Raw genomic sequence first — 8,222 nt, forward strand, 5'->3', positions numbered from 1 at the left:
TGAAAAGGAAAAGCCAATCCTTAAGTTGGGGACGTGGTAATTTTTATTTTCACAGGAAAACTTAACTAGCCAAAGATCAGTGTTCTCCGCATACAGATGTATTGTATTCACTCGCCCAGGACGTTATCCAGCCAATTTTCCACATCGTTTTTGCCAGCCGCCGACGACGGAGTGGCCGGCTGAATAATTGGCATCGGCATCGGCATAGGCATGGGCATTGGCATGGCTTCAGGGCCAGCGTCAACGGTGTTGGAATCAGGCTGAATATTTGTCATGGCCAGCAGCTCTTCCAAATCATCAGCCAGAGCACTCTCCGGAGCGGCGGTAATCACGGCTTGCGGTGTTGCTGGCAACGTGACGGACTTGGCGGCCGAGGCAACACGCGACTTTGCGGCACTGCCATTGGCCTCGCGCAACACACGCTGCTGGTAGAGAGTCTCCGCCCGCTCGGCCGCCTCCGTCTGTGCCACGATTTGCTGGCGTGTGAACATGGAGGCGGGATAGTCCATGCGCTTGTAGAAGGGGATCGTCTGGAGGCCGGCGTTCAAGCGGACTAGGTTTAGCGTGAAGTAGCCGCTGGCCGCCTTGGTGTGCAGCTGCGTCTGACCCTCGGCAATGCTGGTCCACTCCTTCTCCGAGCCGAAGGTGAAGTGGCCGCCACCCAGGTTGGGGAATTGCGTCAACTGCTTGTAGTCACCGGCCCGCAGTTGGGCGCGGGCGTTCTCATCGATGGGCGCTCCCGTGTCGACGCCCAGATGGTCCACGTCGTCTGTGTCACTAGGCAGGACGTCCAGGAGGTCGCGATTCATTTGCGGAGCCAGCTTGGAGCCCCGGGATCCGCCGCCGGACGCCCAGTTGCCCTTGCGGGCAAAGCGTGGCTCGTCACTGGAGTCTGCCACATCCACGATGCTCCGCACTGCCGTGGTCTGTGGCGAACTCGACGAGGTGGTAGTGGTTGTTCCACGGCGCTGCTGCTGGTGAAGCGGCTGCTGTTTGTGATGAGTGTATTGTTTCATGTTCCGCCGCTTCCTGTTTTGGGCAAAGATTGGGTCAGCAGTGGCAGCAGCGATTACGTGCTACTTACTCCTTGGATCGATCGTCCTTGCCAGACATTCTGCTGCGTAATTGGGGTGGCGGGGGCTTCGCGAAAAGGTAATTTGAATTTAAAATCTGGTTTGTTTACACCCTCAGTCAGCTGTTGTTGCTGTGGCAGCACAATGCTGCAAGTGCGAGTGAAATGGAAACAGTCAGGTATTGCTGGCAGTTGCGCATAACAGCGCCCTGTACGCTGTACGCTGTATGGTATTGATAGCAGAGAAATCTTTGCGCGTAACAGCACGATTTATTCTGGTCCTTACAGCACTAAACGTCGTTTTGCATTGCCCGCGCACTTGCTATCGATTTCGGAATACTCACCAATGGGCGACGAGAAAAAACCAAATTTTTGGAAATCAACAGAATTGTGGAAGACGAGAGAGAATTGATGCTCATAATATTAGTTTTTATTTTCAGACATTTCTTTGCAGGGTTTGTGGAAGTTCTTCCTCACACCATGAAAGTCGTTGTTATTCCCCCTCCCACATAATATATCCCACATGCAGTGTCTAAAGCCTCAAGTGCTCACAAAAAAGTGCTAATGATACAATTTGCTTAAAGTATTTGTTTTCAGGATTTAATGTATATATTTAGCTTGTTCCTCAATCATAATTTTGTCGCGCCAAAAGTTGATAGTTGCGCTGATGGGCAGAAGAGTGCAAAAATGTGCTGTTAAGCGCAAAAGCAATCGCATAGCTGCTTGAAAAACGAAACTACATCAATTAAATTAAATTAATAGTGTATATATAGGGTCCATACTCCATAAATATTTAGTTAAAATGTAGCAAATGTGTAGTTACCATTTAGTTGCCAAGTAAAAAAAAAGTAACATGAATGTTTGATCAAACCTATTTTTATTTAATCTTGTTTTATGAATAACCAAATGAAATAGAGTACTTAAAGCTAGCAAATCTTTTAGGAAATTGATTCATTTATCGTAGAAAATTATATGATCCGTGCTGAGCGCTCTAGCTAGCAGTAATCCTAAGCCGAATATCAAAATCGAGGAATATCGACGCTATCACGGAAGGCAGCACTGCCGCTTCTGTTGAACAGCTGATTTCAGCTTGTTTCATTTTTTTTTTTCCATCCGACGCAGCAATGACGACAATTTTCTCATCTTTGTGCCATAATTGATTGGTAAGTTCTGGTAGAGACCGATTCGCTCGTATATGCCTCTGGACTATAGCTGAACCTTGTTGCCGTGTTTTTTTTTTGCTGACAGCGGTTGGAGATGTTGTGCTTTCTTAAAGGCTTAAGCTGTAGCCATACTCGCACCCAGCTGTCAGCCGTTGCCGGCGAGATCTACCGGGCCTTTTTCGCAGACCTAATCACCACAGATGGACCAAATACGAGTACATATCCCGCCGCCACGGCACTGCTTCACAGATTCGATTTGGAGTCTAGTAACCAGAATGTAGCCATAGCGCCCTCGGACGATGATGTGTGGATCTTCGGCTACGGGTCGCTGGTGTGGAAGGCAGACTTTCCATACATCGACCGCCGGCGCGGCTTTGTATGGGGATTCAAGAGACGCTTCTACCAGCACAGCATCGACCACCGCGGCGTGCCGGACAGGCCGGGCCGGGTGGTGACCCTGCTGCCCGGCGACCCCACCGAAGATCGGGTCTACGGCGTGGCCTACCGCATTGCTGCCGCCCAAAAGAATGCGGTGCTTGATCACCTGGACTACCGCGAGAAGAACGGCTACGAGCGCTGCAGTCTGCAGTTTCACGAATATCTCTCTGCCACGGAGCCCATCCAGGTGATCATGTACGTGGCCACGCAAACCAACGACTCTTATGCCGGTGACGTGTGGCAGGTGCCGTGCATAGCCAGGCAAATCTTCACCGCCGCGGGACCCAGTGGCCCCAATCGAGATTACCTCTTTAACTTGGCCCTAGCCATGGATAAACTGTTTCCCGGCGCGGTTGATGAGCACCTTACGGAGCTGGTGGTCTGTGTGAGGCGCCACATCGAGCAGGACGAGCCCGAGCTACTGCAGCGTGCCCTGCACGAGGAGATCACCAACATCCTCTGCGAGTCTGTCAGGGAGGCGGTCCGGGAGGAGGAGCCCCTGGACCATGGCGAGACTTCGCGGCGGCTGGAGGCTCTGCACCGCAGCTGTCATAAATCTGGCTGGCGGGAGCCGCTTCTTGACATACAGCTGAGACGGCAGAGCTTCTTTCCAACTTTCTGACGACCCGAAGACCACTTCTATCCCATCAACTAGACAATTTTTATTTATTATCGTTAGATATTGCATGTGTGTGTTGTTATGTCCATTCCAAATGTTCTCGTAAATACACGTCGCCAGTTAGGGCGGAAGATCTGTGTAAATCTGCGCTGATATGGCGCAACGGATTATTTATGGAGGCAGGGCAGTTTGAATTGATACCAGCTGGTGGATGATTTACAGCGCAAGTGGCGCGATAGTTTTACATTTCCGTGTCGATGTTTTAATATCTTCACTGACTTGATACATAAAATCATTTGTTTGTTGAGGCCAGAAATACCAATTGGAGTAAATCCTATTATAATTACACCTGTTATTAGAAATGCAAATTGTGTATCGATAGGCCGACGCATCCTTGTTGTCCTAACACACCTTGTAGAATTCATGTAAAAATCACGTAGATGTGTTATTTGGAAGCGTCTTCGACCTCTGCATCATAAATTTATTCAAATTATCACATCATACGTAATCAATCACAGGCAAAAATTATTTTCGCCAAAAAAATGTCACCAACATATGTATGATACATGATATATCGATATATGTTTATTCAACATTGTGAGGAATGGTCACACTAATCTAAACTAATAACAATACTGTCGTGTCTGTTTTTCTGCGCGTTTTGCGAACGGATTTTCGCCTTTGTTTTTTTTGTTTATCGCGGGCATCGTCACCAATAGCAATTGCAGGGCAATGCATTAACTAATTGGTCAAGCGTGACGAGTGTCAACGTCAACCTGTCTGTCCAGCGCGGCCCTACGGAGGAATTCGCCATGAAACAGGTGGGCGCCGTGCGACGGTCGGTCGGTCGGTTGTGTAGTGGACTGTGTGGTGGGTGGGCTGGTCATCTCCAGAGGGGTGTGGGTGTTGCTGCTCTTCTTTGATTGTTGTTGTGGCTTTTGTTATTTTGCTGACGATGATGTTATATTGGGTTTGTTTTTGTTTTTTTAATGTGCGTATGCAAATTCTTTTGTTTTGTTGCTGGCTATAATTGTTGTTATACGCAATACGTACGTCGTGCATATGGCAGTGAGAGTGTGTGTGAGAGTATGACAACATGTTTGCATTTGCGTATTGCGCGAATAACTGTGGTTAGCAAAGCAACTCATCAAGATGACTAGAGTAGAGTAAATCTTTGACGTTGACAATTCACTACACTACACACACACACATCCACATGCACTCTCATGGGGTCATTTTCCATCGCTTATCAAACAAGAGCTGTCTGTAAATGTGTGTGTGTGTGTGTGTGAGTGTGTGCATATAATATATATCTTTATCGTTATACGCGCTCTTCTGGTGCCCAACAAGTTTCTTATTAGTAGAGATTGGGGATTCGCCAAAAGATTATGTACATTATTCATATGACGCAAGAGCTTTTCTGCGAGCGTTGTTCCTTTTATTGCATACTTTGCTGAGTTATTGATAATGGCGTCGTCGTCCTGGTGCCTGGCTGCCGCCGATGCCGTCAGTGTGTGTTTGCGTGTGCGTGCGTGCTCGCTTAAATTACATTTAGCACATTTCCAGGCATAACTCATTTCAATTTCAATGCAAATTTCCACCATACAGACATACATATACACTCGTAAATATGTATTTGTGGTGTGTGTGTGTTTGTGTTTGTAGGTGGGGCGTATTTACATTTCAGCAGATTACATTTTTTTATTATGTATGGGGGACGAACACCCCCGTCCCACCCTTCTTTAAACAGATGCTCCCCGTCTTCCGTCTTCACACTCAAACCACCCACAACAAGTATCGATTCCTAGGGTTGCCAAGCAGTGCCTAAATCTAGGCCTAGAAATCAAAGCAAGACGGTGACAACCCTTAAACTCTTTGCTGCTGCTTTGCATAACCACCAGGAAGGATGTGTGTGTGTGAGTGGGTGTATGCCCATATACATACACGTGGGGGAAACTGCGCGGAAACCAATTTCCGAACCATTTAGTTCAGTTTTCGGTGAAGAGCGTCCAGACGCGTGTCCCCGTAGCTAGGAGAAAAAAACCCTCTCTAGAATCATCCATTTGGCCATATAAAACAAAAACAAAAAACGTTTAATTTAAGAGAAAATCGTAAATCAAAGACACTCTAAACTGTCTCCAGATGTTTCGCAACGTAAATTGTGTAAATGTCCAGAAACTAGCTGTCATTTGAGCTTGGTTGGGCCCCAAGTAGTGGGGCAGAGCGAGAGAAGGAGTGTGTGTGTGTACTGGTGCTGTGGTGCTGCCTCTGCTGCTGGTTCTGCTCCTGCGCTGCCTCAACAAATTTTACAGTTGTGTGTGTGTGCTCGTGTCATGTGACCGCGCGCGCAAAACATTTTGCATTGTTTTTGCTACGTTCTGTTCTGCTCACGTCGCTGTTTCTTCTGCTGCTGTCCTGTACGCGAAATTTTTTTTGGGGGCGCCTAGCGTAAGCATGCGCAATGGCCCCCACAATCTGGCGCTACTACACAGCGCTCACATGTTAGCTGCTGTCCCTGTCCCCGTACACGTGTGCAAAGGAGGTCCATGAGATTATAAGGCAAGGCGATTTAATCTCCCATTCAATTTTCACCGCCTTGAGGTATGGCACATTAACAATAGGCAAATTGGAATTCCACAGGATCAGCTAGTCCAAACGGCCTAGTCTTTGTGTGCTTGCGCTCCTGTGCCATTTAGCTAAAAGCGTGTGTGTGTGTTTGACTGTGGGTGCGAGGGAGTACGATAGGAGTGCGTCCTGTCCTCGTCCTAGTGAGCATCCCCTCTATGTGTCTCTCTCGCGCGCTTGCTCTCTCTCGCTCGAACTCTCTGTGCAGAATAGGTGCAAATTCCTTCGCACTGGCAGTACACACTCTGCCAGGAGTAGCAGCAGCAGCAGCAGCAGCACATAAGTGGCACCAGCCTCACAGTAGCCAACTGACCAGCTAACCAGAAGCTTATTTTTTTGTTGCCTCTCTTGCATGGAGATCCCCTGTAATCTCGCACTGGGAACTAAAGAAACTACAAATAAAACGGCAATAGAAAAGCTAAAGATTTAGCACCGTTAACGGCGCGCGCGATTCTCTCATTCGAAATTTGTTTGTGCGTGTGTGGTGTGTGTGTGTGTGGAAAATCAATTGACAGAAATGTTGATTCAATTTTTTGTTAGTTTCTTGCCCTCTGTGAAGTAACACCTTCCTTCTCTTCCCCTTGGCCACACACAGATAGATGCTGTGGAACACACTAGAGCCAAAGAAGAGGCTGCAAAAGTGTGTGTCCCCAAGGCAGTTGTCTTCCCTTCGTTAATGGTACACCAACCAACAAAAGGATGTAAATAATATCCTAAAATATCGTTATCCCTTTTTTTTGTGGCTGTGCATATTCTAGCATTAGATGTGTGAGTGGCAAGTGTGAGTGCAGAAGCGGGCAGAGTGCGCGGATAGGGGGAGATGTAGTTTAAACAAACAACAATATATGTGAGTGGCAACAAGCAAGAAATCAGTAAAGATAACGGTAACGGTAACCCTGTGCCTGTGCCTCATGTGTATACAAAAAAATCTGTAAATCGAGGTTATCTATACGCACACACACGTACAGTAAGCAAGTGGTGTGGGATGGACAGAGGGAGGGATGGAGTCAAGTGAGAGCGAGAGGGATATGCTTACGTACACATATATACATACACAGATTTGGGTAGCAGCATCCTACTCTCCTACTCTCTCCCTCTCTCTTTCTCTCTTTCTCTCTTTGTCTTCCTCTTCCTCACTCTCACTCCCCCCCAACGATGGCATTTTAATCATCATTACGAAGGGGGGGCAGTGGCGGCACACTGTCATTATCACCCGCTCCCCTCACCTCACCCACTGAGCTGGGGTAGGTCCGTCGTCGGTTAGGCGCCATGTGCAAAGTCTTTCGCTCCCCTCCACTCACACCGATGTTTGTATTGCGGGAATTAAATTTAAAGTATGGCAACGATTTGCTTTTCACTTTCCTGTGTGGCTCCATGTGCCTCGACCCAACCCCCAACCCACTCGTATTTTTTTACTGTTGCGCTCATTTGTCCTGGCGACCCAGCGACCTATACACACGCACACACACACATACACCGAACACCACAAGTGTGTGTGTATGCGTACTCACTTGCGTGTGTGCGAGAGTTTGTTTGTCAAAGCGTAAACAATTGCAAAAAAAAAAAAAAAAAAAGCATAGCAAAAAAGGAGAAACAACAGCAAAAATAACGGGAAAACATGAAAGAAAAGCTGACTCAAACACGCGACTGTATGTGTGTACGTGTGTGTGTGTGTGTGTGTGCGGGAGAGAGTGTGCGAAAAAAAAATCGATTTGTGTGCCATCAAAAAGTGCATATATAGGCAGCCCATATATCTACATATATCCATATATGGGTATCTATGGCATTCACGTGTCTCTCTGTGTGTGTGTGTGTGTGGCTGAGTGATGGTTGGTGAAGGGGGAGGGGATAAGCAAGAGGCACTCGTTGTGCAACATAATGTTGCAAACAACGAAACTAAATGAATTTTAATTAATAAACAACAATCGTTTGGGGATGGGGAGGAGAGGAGAAGGAGAAGGCGGCCCTTGACAAAACAGAAATCCATTTAACCTTTGAATGGAATGCAAATCCCAGATTGATTTCATTCTGCCCCTCACCTCACCCACCCCTGCCCCCCAAGCCATTCGCATTCCTACAATGCAACACAACGGGTGGGTGCGATGGGTTACTGTATGGATGGAGCGAGGGGGATCGAAGTGCTGGTGCTCATGGGCTGAGGGGGGGAAATCTTAATTAATCAACGTGTCCCAGTCGCAATCCCATTGCCAAAGGCACGGCCAAGGGGCCAAAGAAAGAGAAGAGAAAAGAAACAAGAGGGAAAGCAGAAATCAAGGTTTATGTAATCCCCTGGCACTCAACAAAA

At 47.5% G+C, this 8,222-nt stretch overlaps 2 protein-coding genes across 2 annotated transcripts; one reads left to right on the forward strand and one right to left on the reverse strand.

Annotated features, from left to right (window-relative positions):
* Positions 1-30: 30 nt before the first annotated feature.
* On the reverse strand, positions 31-1,228 carry LOC111074826. Its single transcript, XM_022367783.2, has 2 exons — positions 1,085-1,228; positions 31-1,029 (listed from the first exon to the last, which is right to left on the reverse strand). Exons 1-2 carry the CDS (start codon positions 1,111-1,113, stop codon positions 108-110), a joined length of 951 nt encoding a protein of 316 aa, XP_022223475.2. The 5' UTR covers positions 1,114-1,228; the 3' UTR covers positions 31-107.
* An 897-nt stretch (positions 1,229-2,125) lies between these two features.
* LOC111074811 (putative glutathione-specific gamma-glutamylcyclotransferase 2) lies at positions 2,126-3,430 on the forward strand. Its single transcript, XM_022367767.2, has 2 exons — positions 2,126-2,235; positions 2,321-3,430. The coding sequence occupies exon 2, from the start codon at positions 2,330-2,332 to the stop codon at positions 3,293-3,295; it is 966 nt and encodes a 321-aa protein (XP_022223459.1). The 5' UTR covers positions 2,126-2,235; positions 2,321-2,329; the 3' UTR covers positions 3,296-3,430.
* Positions 3,431-8,222: the final 4,792 nt, after the last annotated feature.

The sequence above is a fragment of the Drosophila obscura genome, unplaced genomic scaffold, assembly GCF_018151105.1.
Source record: "Drosophila obscura isolate BZ-5 IFL unplaced genomic scaffold, ASM1815110v1 contig_165, whole genome shotgun sequence".
In the NCBI taxonomy this organism is placed as follows: domain Eukaryota; kingdom Metazoa; phylum Arthropoda; class Insecta; order Diptera; family Drosophilidae; genus Drosophila; species Drosophila obscura.